The sequence below is a fragment of the Diuraphis noxia genome, unplaced genomic scaffold (assembly GCF_037042655.1).
Source record: "Diuraphis noxia isolate RWA-SAM2 unplaced genomic scaffold, SU_Dnox_SAM2 contig0003, whole genome shotgun sequence".
NCBI lineage: Eukaryota > Metazoa > Arthropoda > Insecta > Hemiptera > Aphididae > Diuraphis > Diuraphis noxia.
Window position 1 is genome coordinate 65,703,550 of NW_028301713.1, and position 14,532 is coordinate 65,718,081.

Here is a 14,532-nt window from a genome sequence, read left to right on the forward strand (position 1 = left end):
TCGATGAATAAATACATATCGCAATATTGTTGTCTTACTATAAGTGAAAAATAAATATAATTATATAAATAAGTGATTATACAATAATTAAACGACATCGTATGGAGTTAGATGAAAATATTTTCGCGTTGAAAGGTACGAACCAAGATTATATACTGAATTGCACATCATTTGTATATTTATAATTAATTGTACTGGAGATTAAATATATACGTTTAAATTTGTCTAATACTGTCGTCAACGAACACCTCATGCAGGATTTGTATATTATATATTAATTCCACAGGCAATAGTGAAACCATTGGGGATTAGGGGAGGGGGGGTGTTCAATTTCAAAGTGAAGACTTGTTTTTTTTCTATGTATAATCGCCCTCCCTCCTCCACTGAAAATAGATAGATCCTAGTTGCGCCACTGACCATAGGAGCGTGGCTCAGATCTCCTGATAATCACATAGTTTCTGAACTCCGTCGTCAACGAGCTGTACAGTTTTGTGGAAGTCTATTTGTATTTCAGCAAACGATTTTTTTTTGGTTTCGGGCATGAACAGGCAACAAAATAGGCCGCCGGCTAGGCAAGCAACCGAGTAGACAGCGAAGTTGGCGGATGCGCCGAGGGCATCGGCCACCGGCTGGTAGGTTGTAATCATGACTGTGGACGTGATTGTGACGGCCATCACGACAACCGTGTCGGCCAGGGCCCTGGTGTCGGACGGGAAGTACTCGCACTGGACGACGGACAGCAGAGGCATGAGACCGATGTTGATGAAGAACTGTGCGCCAGCTATCGGCCAGAACAACGGCTGCCAGCTACGGCCGACGATATCCCGCCGCCAGAGAACGGTGGCCATGGCCGCGTGACAGGCGGCCGTGCCGAAACACGAGGTGATCATCAGCGGCCGCCGACCGCACCGGTCCACAATCAGCGCAAACGGCACGGCGGCCACCAGCACGACAAGGCCCAAATAGACAGCGGAGGCATTGGCCGATATTTGGGTGCCCGACATGATGGACGCCGCGTACGCCTCCAACACGCCAGCCCCGCAGGCCATTTGCAGTACAGCCAACACAATGACGATAACCAACGGTCGACGGTCTCTGTTAACCAGGTCTCTGATGCTCCCTTTATCCCTGTCAAAATATATCAAAAAGGATGTTATTAATTATATAATTTGTATATTATTATGCAACAGTGTGGGATGGATATTCACAATGCGTTGAAAAATTCAAAATCTGAAATCTGAGTGAGTGCGAGTGTAAATCAAAATTTATTTTATTTTATTTATTTAAATTCTAGTTACAAGACAAATACATGATATAACGAATAAACTGATATGAATTAAACGAGAAATTAGGATGATATTAATGTATTAATAATCTATGATGAGAGACAAATAATTTCGGAGAAAAACCTAATTCAAGTTTTTTTTCAAATGACTACACATACCTACGTGTAATATGTATTCATATGATATTTTGACATTGATATCGATGTTTGATTAGGATTTAATTTTAGGGTGGATATAGTGTTCATCACATATCTGGTCCTCCCACAATTACCGAAGTAGCGACAACATGAATCAAAAATTGGAATAATTCATTAAAATACGATAATTGTATGAATACAGACCAATATATATACATATACGTTCGCAGCAAGTTTCGTGTGATTTAGCATATTTATTATTTTTATCTTTTTTTTTATATCATATAGAGGTGACGATATTTTAGGCGAATTTTATCGTGCGCGCGCAGATTATAGGTACATATTATATGTATATATACGGAACAAAGTCACCGTGGCATGTGTAGGAGAGGGAAAACCAATTTTGTTTTACGTCGTTGTTTTTTACTCGCGGGTCTTCCGAAATTGCTATAAATATTTACACGGCTTTCCTTTTGTTAGTGTACCGTTTGACGAGATCAGAAAAAAAAAGAAGCGGCGATAAACACAATTCCCTCGAGACAATCTCAACCGAATACTGGTAAATTAATTTAAAAGTTGTTCACAAACACGTCGTAGTATAGGTATAATTAAGTCACGGCGGCGTAAAAATAATTTTAAAAAACCTACCTTGAATAATAACAGAAAATATACCGTGAACGTAATACAATCGTTTTGATTAAAGTATATAGTGTAATGATATACTTCATTTATTAAAAATATACTATTGAATAATGATATTAAATTTTGATGAAAACCTGGAAAGTAGGTATATAAAGTGCAGTCAAACTATCTATTGAATATGATATGACCTTCCTCGGCATTCGTATACACGGTTTATCATACATAGTATAATAATTAATATTATTTAATATTATTGCAGAACTTAGAAATTAATAGTATACATTTATCGCTGATACCTAATATTAAGTCTAAGTTGACAACTTAAAGTATATTTTAAATCAATATTCGTATATTTATTTTATTTCACTATATTGTTGTTTGTATACACAATAACACACAAACCTTTATTCGTTGTCTCTGTTGTCATTTGAGTTTTTCAACCCTATTTTGTATAATATGTTTACTTCTAAGAAAATAAAGTATACCTTTGTTGAGAACAATAATACATCATGTTTAATTGCGTAAAAGAATGTTTTATATTGGGGGGTGGAGTGGCCGAGCGGACTAAGGCGTCGGTTGCAAACGCACGCAGTCGCCGGTTCGAATCTCGGTCACGGGCGGCATCGCTCTTTGAGCATTTCGCGGTGTCTGGAGAGAGAGGCCGCCGGCCCGCAACCGGGCATGGCAGAAACCCACGGATGCCCATTCAAAATTCTGCCCAAAACCCACGTGTTAAAACCTACAGTACCTTCCACTACAGTTCCCCAGGCTAATTACCTCAGTTGTCGAAGCCCTAACCATAAAAAAAAAAAAAAATGTTTATATTTATAATTTTAACCTGACGTCAAGATTATATCACTAAAATTGTTGTTTTATTATCCACGTATTTTATTATTGGCGTTGACATTGAAAAATATGAGCTGTTGTTTTAAAAATGTAATTTTGTTTGTACACATAACTTACGCGTAGCTGTTGACTTTTTTTTATTTTATCGGTAGGTTATAAACATCACGTTTAATCCAATTATAACCTTTTCCATGTCGTGAGCCTCAGAGGGAATAAGAATTAATTGGTAAGGTTACACCTCGAATAAACGTAGTTATTAAATAAAAAAAACCAACGGCCTAACTCCCTGCAGGTTTTGCTACGACACACATTATTGCATTATATTATTATTATTATACTGTACTGTATGCGTACGCGCGTATCCAATGCTTATTATTATAAATGATAATGTTGTACTTATACATACCTGCAAAGACATCTACCTCTAAAACTGAACTGTACGTAATAGGTACCTATTGGCTATTACCACTATTACTGTTCTATGCTATTACCTGCCGTTATATTACGATGTAGACGCATCTTATAAAATATAACCTATATAACCTATTTATAAACTATATATAGATATGGTAGGTATTCATTTTATATAAAAGAAAAAGATAGACACCTACATAAATATTAATTGCATACACGTTGACTGCATTATTTATAAGCGACAGAGTTGATAAAAATATATTGTATATAACATTTTACAAGTATACAAACATATTTTGATCGACGAAATGAACGATGTATTGCCTAACCTAAGTCCGTGAATATAAATGTACGGTTAAAATCCTTAATGTGAATGCGTCTCGTGACGTTCAAACACTTGCCACTCTAATCGTAAACGTACGTTATATATTGTATCCATCGGAGTTTACTGAATTTAATTAGGTTAAATAATATGAAAACTCAAGCTGACAAAAAAGGGACGCCTTATCGCAAACAAGACATAGTCTCAGTCATCGTTAAAATTCGAAACTAGATATAAACTTGACATAGTCGTTTACTCGGAGAAAGTGTTTCATTCGATTTACCTAGACGTCTTCATACTAACTCGATGAGGAACTTGATGATTTTATAAATTCAACAAATAACCTTCTCGAAGTTTTTCTTCTGGAGTTCCGACACTCGACCATTTCCAATTTAGCACATAGTTTATTGAACGAACGTTTCTGAATTTAAATTTCCAACAAACAACACTACTAATACACACGTTGTGAAAAAGTGCGTGTCACATAAATACCTGTCGTTTGAAATTGAGAGTTTGACGGTCAACAGTTCGGCCTGTAGATCATCGTCCGTGTAACTCCGCAGAGACCATAGACACGCGGCCGCGTTGTCCGGTCGACCGTCCAACATCAGATAGTAAGGCGACTCGGGCAGGAACAAGAACAGCGCACCGGATACGACCGCAACGCAAGCCGACGTGGCGGCCAGTGCATAGTAATCACTTAGAAGCCAACCGGCTGAGTATGAGAACAACAGTCCAAACGCGTAGCTGAGCTGCACCAACAGGCTTAGCTTGCCACGTATCTGAACGCTGGCCATCTCACCGACGTACGCTGGAACCACCACCCATGCGATGCCCACGGCGGTTCCCTGGAGCAGCCTGGCCACGAACAGACACCATGCCTGAAACGTGGAATATATTGAATTTATTAAGTTTATAATTATATAAGTTTAATCCTTGAAAACTTTTATCATCTCAGTTAATCATATAAAGTTTTTTTTTCCCAAGCATTTGTGGTGATTCGAAAGTCTACAACAGCGGTTCTCAACCTGTGGTACGCGGAAAGCTCATAGGTGGTACGCGAAGAAAATCTACCTTTATAAAAAATAAATTTATCAACAAAATTCTATACATATAACATAAACGTATACATTATTAATAACTAATAAGCAAAAAAATGGTCAGGTGGTACGCAAAAGTTTTCAAACTGTGTAGGTGGTACGTGACTAAAAACTAAAAAGGTTGAGAACCGCTGGTCTACAAGACCACCGTAATCTGTATTGTAAATCATAAATTCATAATCATTATATAATTATTAATTAGTCATAGGTCTGTTAAGCATAAAGTATTATCAATTTTACAGTTTATTTTGTCTGATTTATTTAATATTCTTATATAATCATATCCCCATGTTTGAACTTTCAAATTTTTTTGGTGAATATTCAATGGGCACATATTTACCTCACCGCTTTTCCAAAACACTATCGTTTTGCATTTTTTTTTAAAATTGATTCTTTTTGAGTGGTGAATGACTTGCAATTTAAAGGTATGGTTGTGCAAAATTTATCAATTTGAAGTATTTTATGATGAGTGTGTTTGTACGGTGGGGGAGGGGTGTCATATGTAAATCATAAAAATAATTTTTTCGAACAAATTTATAGACATAGTTTACTAACCAATTATAAAAAAATTAGAAACACATTTGTGTTGTAGACAAATTTCTATAGCCCCTAGTTGATTTTATGCGCTTGTACGCTTATAGTTTATACCAATAGTGTGAGAATAGTTCATAACAATACGACCATACATAACCATAAACATCAATTAAGTTTTACTAGAAATTAAGTAACTTTGAAGTTTCGTATTTAGATTGCCGATTTCCGTAAACAACCTCTTACACAGAATCCGAACATGCTATTTTTTTTATTATTATTATTATCAAATTATATATTCACCCTGTAACGCGGTCACGAGGGATCCAAAAATGACTGTAACGGCAACGACGACGATGCGTTTTGGAAACAACGGTTTCCGTATAATATGACGTTAATATTCATTGTTTGAATACAATCTCTCAGCGCCCGCGTAATGATAAATTGCCGAGCGTGTTACTTTGTTATTATTATATGTTTGGGTCGGTATAATATGTGTATGCGTGTGCGTGTACGGCGAGTATAACACATTATAATATTTTCACCGCACCACAAACATGAAAATTATTTTATTTCCCGAAACATCGCAGTTTTCAAACGACTCAACCCCGCTGGTGTATATATATTTATGCGTGCCCGAGCTTAATAATAATATACTCGGCCCAGTTTGGTTTTTTGCAAATTTCCTAACGAAACTTGTAATATTATCGTGTTTAACTAATTTTGTGCAGTTTCGTGTATAATATCACTGTTGTACGAATACACTGTATTGTATTGAATAATATTATAAAACGCTACGGTGGCGTTGACTTTCGTTTCCAACACATTTGCATGTACTATAATATGCATTATTATTATTGTGATTGCGATTGTTGTTTAATGCCTTTACAGACTGCTACTGTAAATAATTACAATAGTAGCGAAATTTTCGAGAGCAGACTCTTTAAATTGTGTAGTGATCCGTTTAGATTATTTTACTGGAAATGTCACTCATTTAAAAGCTTAATAATTTTTATGATTATTATGATTACGTTCCTTCTGTGTTTTTTGTACTTTGTACACACAGCATTTGTTTCACGACAACGTCATTACAATGTTTTTTTTATTCATTTTTCATATTTTAATTTCTTTTTTTTATCAAAATAGAAATAATTTCTTTCTTTGTGACAAATACTTTATAACACCTACAAAAATATAATCAGACCAAAACGAACACAATGCCAAAAGATAAATCTTGAAATTTCAAATATGATATTAAAAAATGAATGTCCCTGCAGAAAAAAAAAAACTATGAAAATATTTAAAGCTTATGGTAAAATATACAACTGCATTTTTAAGGTAATTTGATCTTATATTTTAACTTAAGCTTATATAGTTATTCTGTTATTTAATAAAAAACATTGATTTATGATGTAACAGTCCAATATTTATATTATTGCATATAATATAATGTTTTGATATATATATATATAATGTAAAAACCTAAGACTGAAATCATATTTACAGTTTAAACAATAGATAATTTATTGATAAAATATTTCTTATAAATTTATACAAAAAACGTGTTAAAATAAATGTCTACTTTTTCTTTCTTACAGATAAGAAAATCAGAGATATGGTGTAATGGCTTAGGTAATATAGCTATCAATTAGCAATTCTGCGAAATTCATTTTATATTGATAACCTATATATAATGGGTATTTTTATAAACATATAGATATATACAATGAATAATATAAATTATTAAATATATAGGCATAATTATATATACATTTTTGATATTCTATATTTATATTGTTAGAAGTTATAATATTCATAGTACCTAGAGGTATATAATTCAAGTATAGGTTAGTGGTGCTGTTTACTATCTTGTCAATAATTTTTATTTAAAAAAAAAAAAAATTTTTAATACAATTTACTTATATCTAAATGCGATACTAATGGCTGAGTTTTCCGTTCAGGCGATGAATCACATGTGGTACTTATATAGAAGGTTCCTACTTCCTATACCTATATGCGTATATATATAATATATCGGAGGTCGATTCACACGGGTCACCGGGTTGCCTTCGGGTCGTCCAACTTTTCCACACCCAACCATTCGTGCGTACACGAGTTTACCTAACTAAAAGCAATTACAATATAGTTTTCTCTCTCTCTCTCTCTCTCTCTCTCTCTCTCTCTTAAAAAAAAGCAAAGTGTCCCGCGTTGTACAACAGTGAAAATCGTCGCATGACAGGAATAGTATAGATACAACATAATATACTTAACGAAGTACATTAATGTATACATTAAATAATTACTATAGATTTTATAGATCGATTTGATATTTTATAGCTTGTTAGTATAAACGATTTTAGTGAAACAAAAATTAACGAGACACAACCTAAACCGCAATATGCAATGAAAATATCAAACAAATATGGAAAATTTAATTCAAAAATATGAAGCATTGACAATTATATATTACATTCTAATTATAGTCTGTAATTTCACGTCATATTTTATAGTATCAAGCAACAGATATCGTCACCAACAAGAAATAGCGGGTTGATGACTGCCTTACTAAATAATTATATAATAATATTATAATTATGAATGTATCGTAGGTATACGAGTGAAATGATTCGATTCGAGTCTGTGACGTCAAGCGTAGCTGTAGTAATATGATTGCGACGACGTGTAAACACGTGCACGACATAATATAATAATATTATCTACTTACTTGTCGGCCAAAAATTATGAACATCCATCCGGCTAACATAAGCGGTGCGGACGAGGTGAGTGCGTACTTACGGCCGATCCGGTCCATCAGCCATCCCGCGGGCACGGCCATGACGAAGTTTCCGATGTCAATACACGCAACCATCCACGAAATTTCCGCCGTTGTCAGTAACAGAGGCGTCTGTCCGGCCGACATGTAATCCATAACCGGCGACGGCCACCCGAGCACAATTCCCGCCATGAACACGGGTAATGACGCTATGGGAATGCAAGACAATAAATTAACGGCACACTTTTTTTTGGGGGGGGGGGGCTTATACATCTCCCCTGCAGGTGCCAATATTGTAAAAAAGGTATAAAGATATAACCTGGTCAATTAGTAGGTATCTATATGTTTGGAAATCTGGGCAAATAATGATCAATGGGACCTAAAGTGTATGTTATCTTTTTCTAAAACTGTTGGTATCTGAGTTAGGCACCTATTGGACTTCTTTCTCTATCCCACTCACTCTCTCTCTTTTGTGCACGTGCACTAATAATGAGTATGACGGATTTATTATATTTTTCTTACATGTGGACCCTGAACCTCTCATTTCATTATCAGTCCATTTCTCTATAAAAAAATTATATAGACCCAATATCTTTCAAACACTTTATAATCGTGGGCGTATTATCTTTTTATAATTAGTACTTACATAAAGTTGAAAAACTCAAAAACTGCTGTTTCGAATGTGCAGTGGTCGTTTGGGAGAAGGTAATTTGGCCAAGAAATTAACATTCCGTTTGGATGACTATCGTTTATCCCGTTTATTTGAGTGAAATAATAATTACCTGCGTATGGTAAAAATCTAGTGGCTTATGTGAAAGTTTTTAAAAATAAAGTTGATTATTAATTTCTCTACATTATGTACAGACTGAGGGGAATATGATTTTGTATAAGTATAGGTATTAGACATTTTTTTTTTTATTAATCTTGACTGTATATTACAATACGTACCTATTAGGCACTTTAGCAATATCCTTTTAGGATTAAGAGTTAATTATTTATTATGTATTTTGTATAATTTTATGTGACTTTATTTTTTCAATACATAAATTGATTTACTTATAAATCTATTCATACTTGTTCTCCCAAATGGTATATTTTGTGGAATAAACATTCACCCCAACAGACCACATCTGGGTCAATTCATCAAAACGGCTCTATGAGTAGAATAAGATATACCAAGCATATTTTTCATTGTACTTCTAAATTTGTATATCATGATTATTGCAATGTATTTGAGAAAAATAAAAATGTTCTTAAAAATATATGTAGTAGGTACATCAAAAATGTGTAATGATTCCCGATACGTCAACGGTGTTTTTTTGTTGCATTATTGTAACGCCATGGATAATTTGTTAATATAAAACCATATTCAGTTATGACCACCGGCGGTCATGTGGCGTTGTAGTAATGATCAACTGTGGCCTCTGGCGGTCACAAAAGTATAAAATTTGAAAATAACAAATGACCACCGGCGGCCACATGGCAGTCAAAGGTGATGTTAAGGGAAAAATAGTGATAAAAATGCTCTGCCATTCGTTCTGTGGTATAAATCACATAGTCGGCAACAAATTTACAAATGTATACAATTTAAGTACAGTAAAATATCGTTAAAACCAAATTTCACGATAAAAAAAATGTCAGAAACTTTCTGTTTTGTTTGACGATAACCTCTGTAAATTTGTTAAATTCCATTTATTTAGTTGTAAATAGTATCTAATGTACATAACGTTTATTGTGTAAATAATTATTTATTTAACAAATCATGTGATTAAATTGTCTGTAAAACAAATAATACAATCATGAATAATAAGTGACAGAATAAAATAATTACTGCAGTAATAAAAATAAAAATAATAATTTCCAAACATCCATTAAAAGTTACAGTTTTGTACGATCTAAATTTTTAATATTCAATAAGTTATTTTTTTTATTCGATGACAACCATTTGTGAGAATTCTGTTTTAATAATTAAGACGACATATTACTAATGTTATTGATATAGCAACACTATAATGGTCTATTAATACTATCTACTAGTGCACGTTTACATTGGAAATAAATCAGGGTACAAATACAAATTACTTAGTAGGTACTAGGTACTTACCAACTAAGTACATATTTTACATATATTATTGTATTTATTTGATGATAATTTTTAGACTAAAATGTGATGGCAACTAATTTATGTTTGATATATAACCAATTATGATAGAGTAATTAAACAATAACTGTAAAGACTAGTTTTTAAAAGTTAAATAATTCATCATTCCATTATTACGTATGCATAGGCACATTCCGGTATAACGAAATTTTACTGTATAACCATTTCCTCGGCCGGCAAGCAACTTCAGTGCATGGTTAAGTCTAAGTGGGTGTAAATTGGTTCAATAGTATTGTATTTAATTTTGGAAAATTGTTCAGGATTTGTCGAACTACCATGCACATGTTAAACTCCATCATTGGTCTATCATAAAATGTTCTTGATGTCTACGTTTTTTTTTTCTGTCAAGCAGGCTAATGTTGAATTTCTTCGCCTGCATGCTGCAAGTGTCCGTATTCATTTCGTGTATCGTTCTTATCGTTTAGCTACTCTTTTTATATTTCAAAGTTTTCCTCCCGTCTATGCGTGTAACTGTAAACTACTTAGATTTATGAGTTATATGTTCCTTTGGAGCCCACCTTCTTTCCTTCTTTTTACTAATTAATATCTATTGTTAAAATTTTTAAAATAATTGTTTTTTATATTTTTGCTAGTCCTTGCATGATACTCCAGTGTAAATAAATCCAAAATTATTCAAAGTGCAATTAATAATACAGTTATGTCTATTGTTTCCACCCTAAACTTTTGTTTGCAAGCTTTCAGAGATAAGAGAATTATCTACGCCATTAACTAAAAACTATCCAAGACATAATAATTAAATAACGCGATACTCGTACCTATAAGCACAGCGATATTAATACTATATAATATTATGTCACCGGCCATAAATAATGATGCACTTCAGTGGTGCAATCATGAGGGCAAATTTGATGATAATTTAGATGAGTGTAATAGTTTTTACAAAAATATATTCATCCAATTGTTTTTCCTTGGTATAAGAAACACTCGTCTAAACGGTCTACGCCTGGTGGTTGGTCGGGATTCCACACGACCTATTAATCATAAAAGATAATTTGTTAAGAATATTAATAAAATATAATATGGATAAGATATTAACTACTAACTAACGATTTTGTATAGATAATGATCATTATGATAACAAAATGTTTACACAACTACGTTAAATAACATTTGATAAGTTTTCACATTGGATTAAATACTGAAACCTTTAAAAAAAACCGATTGCGCTATAGAAACAGTCAATTTCGTTCAATTTAGCATACCTAAAATTTCACGTAATATGTGGTATTATTTGTTCAACTGCAAGATTATTTTATGAATTCAGCAGTTCATGTAAATTTAAATTTAAATTTTATATTAGTGAAATCGTAAAAGTGCCTTCACTGGAAGGTATCTTTAATCCGTCCTTCACGCCATAGTCATCTATTTCATCAATTTCACTTATTGTTCAAAATTTATGTAACAGATTGTGAAAATATAAAATAAAATATTAGTGACATTAAATAAGTTCCATAAGAAATTAACAACAACTAACTTAATTAGGTGTATTAATATTTATAAAAAAATAAAATAAAATAATTTTAAAGTATAAGGCTGTATTGAAATAGAATGCGACTCTATGCAGATAAAGTTTAAAAAATGAATTTTATTTTGTTGAGATAAGATGATTTGATTTTTACGCATTGGTCAAATGTCACATTGCAAAAACTATAATGTTACTACATTTTATGGTGAAAACAACGAAAATATATTTATACAAATTAAATAACAAATGTATACATATCTAATTAAACTGCAGATCTAACCAACTCTGATTTAATTAAACAAAACAGCAGTTCAATTCAAACTTGAATCTATAGACTCTCGTTGTCAAAATTACAGAATTATGTGTATAAAGTTCCAGCAGTAAAAAGTACTGATAATTCAAAATCAGCTAGATAATATAAATAGTTTGAATAAACTTAACTTTTGCTAATAACTCGTCAATACCACTACCTTTATAGTGAATTTAAGGGTAAGGTTATGAATTTTTTATTTATGATTAATTTTACTAATAATTACGCTGTTGGGAATCCCGACTAGGAATTTCTATAGCCCCCATCCCCCACGGCCCCACACATATTATTTTCTCATTTTTATATTTGAACACCGTGTCCAGTTAAAGTCTAGACATATGACAAGACTTGACAATAATATTTTGTTATTCTAGTGACGGTTATAATCTTAAATATGATATATCAAAAAATAATAAATACTATAAGTACCGTTTCACATGGGCAAGTATTATACGCGACGTATCGTATATGAACGTTTTTAGTTTACATTGATTGATTAAGTTCATATCGGCAAGCGAAACGCACCATCGTCGCTAATTAGTAATTTGACGGAGCGGCGCGTATTAATTTAAATATAATATGTAACTAAAACGCGTACGATATACACAGCAAATTATAATATATTATGTCATACGTGTCCATTTGAAACAGCTCACACGCAACTGCACTGCCTCAAACTAAAATGCCGTATTAGTGTATTTTTTTTTTTCAAGATTCGGAGGAGAAGAATAAATAACATTATGGAAAGCGCCTGTCATGATAAGTATCTGCAATTTTATAAACAATTACAATTTACAATTGTTACGTTTAAATAATTGCGAATGTGTTTTTTCTACGCTACAATAGTATTACGCACTTGATTTTAATGTTGTAAGGTGTAGTGTGATAACACGAGCAGCGTACATTATTATTGTTTATTATTTTACCGTTCTAATTATTATGCATAAATGCATAATGTTATGTTCGTAGAACATATACCATAATAAATTAATATAATATAGGAACATGATTCGTGTAAATAATATAATATTATAAAAATACAATTATAATTACTACAATTTATGCCTATAATGAGTATAATGTATGCATAGGTGAAATATAATATTATTCATAGTCTGTTAACACACGAATGATTATTACTATAGACAATTGTGATGGGCAACAATATCGATAATTTGATACAATATCGGTATTGGTACCTTTCCAAAATTATCACTAGTAACTAGTTTTTTACCTCGTTTTTTACTTATCTTCAATTACCTAGCTAGGTAAAGTAAATTTTTTGAATTAATAGCTATTAATTCAAAATTTCTATTTATTTATCTATACTAATATAATTCTAATATGTAATGACTTAAATGACTGATAAGTACCAACTACTATGTAGGTAATATTTAAAATGTGTATTTTCGATATTTTCGAGACAATATAAAAATACCGATATAAAAAATTATATCGTTGCCTTATATCACTAAAAAAAAGAAAAGTATCATAAATTATGATGCCATATTATAAATATTAAATGATAAGGTAAAAACGAATTCTGGAGTGAAGGCAAATCGGGTTTTCGGAGAGCATCATAGTGCACACAAAGATTATGTACATGACACCACTGAGTACATCAGGACCCAGTGGCGTAATTTAAACCGTATAAATTTGCGTATTAATAATCTAATATGAAAATTTCACCGTTTCTTTAATTGGTTAGGTACTTGAAAATGGATAAATTTCAGACAGGGTTTGTTGGTCCGTATAAAAAAAAAAACAATATTTAAGCTAAACTACTACGTCACTGGATACATGGACACAGTTATACTATGATAATATATTTTAAGAGTATAATATCAAAACATTATAATATTTTAGTTGAATCGACCAACCGACAATGCACGCAGCGATCTGTCTGGAGGAACCGGAGAATTGGCATTTGCCCATCGTATTATCCTGTGTTCGGTCAGTGCGTATTCTGGAGTGAGTGACTATATATTTTTTATATATTACGGATTCTTGTTTTGTTGTATTCCAAATTCCAATACTTCGACAGTTCGACAGCCGTCACGCACCGATTGCCAATGATAGGACTTCTGCTGATGGCTGGTATAGTAATATAATATTATAATGAACGGCGACGGATCATGTCGGGCGCGCGAAGACTACCAAGACTGCGGTGGATATTAGCGCGACTTATTGCGCCGACCATCGAGACGAAATTGACTGTACATTATACAAGCAACCAGTAACCACTAACAATCACTAACCTATGCGTCAAGAAATTGATGCGCGAGGCAGCGTGTGGACGCTGGCCGACGGCCACATGTTTGATATCATTATTATTATCATTGTAGTTCGACACTCATGGTCTGCCTCCGCCGGTGATCTTTGACATGCAGTGGTACCATATATACGATATTATCAAAATATGTACTTTGAAAATCATATTAATATTATGTCGGACGGTATAAAAAATACGCGCTTTCGGCCGATGGTGATTATTATGATTGTTGTTTTTATCGATAAAAAAATT

The 14,532-nt window shown here is 32.8% G+C and overlaps 2 protein-coding genes across 4 annotated transcripts in view; one reads left to right on the forward strand and one right to left on the reverse strand.

Moving 5' to 3' along the window:
• The window catches only part of LOC107165696 (uncharacterized), a 209,850-nt gene that overhangs the window by 35,841 nt on the left and 159,477 nt on the right, over positions 1–14,532 (forward strand). The gene's annotated exons all lie outside the window — the stretch shown is intronic.
• Positions 157–14,336, reverse strand: LOC107165699 (uncharacterized). Of its 3 annotated transcripts, XM_015514057.2 has the most exons (5): positions 13,889–14,336; positions 10,989–11,204; positions 8,004–8,260; positions 4,140–4,528; positions 157–1,128 (listed from the first exon to the last, which is right to left on the reverse strand). In XM_015514057.2, exons 2-5 carry the CDS (start codon positions 11,035–11,037, stop codon positions 432–434), a joined length of 1,392 nt encoding a protein of 463 aa, XP_015369543.2. In that variant the 5' UTR covers positions 11,038–11,204; positions 13,889–14,336; the 3' UTR covers positions 157–431. The 3 variants fall into 3 exon arrangements, with proteins under 3 accessions (XP_015369543.2, XP_015369542.2, XP_015369544.2); XM_015514056.2 differs by lacking the exon at positions 10,989–11,204; XM_015514058.2 differs by lacking the exons at positions 10,989–11,204; positions 13,889–14,336 and adding an exon at positions 8,698–8,839.

Bases quoted from the DNA above. Each gene is read 5' to 3' on its own strand.
- LOC107165699 (XM_015514056.2), bottom strand. From the start codon at position 13,943: ATGGGCAAATGCCAATTCTCCGGTTCCTCCAGACAGATCGCTGCGTGC. The intron at 4,529-8,003 runs GTAAGTAGATAA...TCCACGTTTCAG, and splicing joins TCATAATTTTTGGCCGACAA to GCATGGTGTCTGTTCGTGGC. The intron at 1,129-4,139 runs GTATTTATGTGA...ATATTTTGACAG, and splicing joins CTCTCAATTTCAAACGACAG to GGATAAAGGGAGCATCAGAG.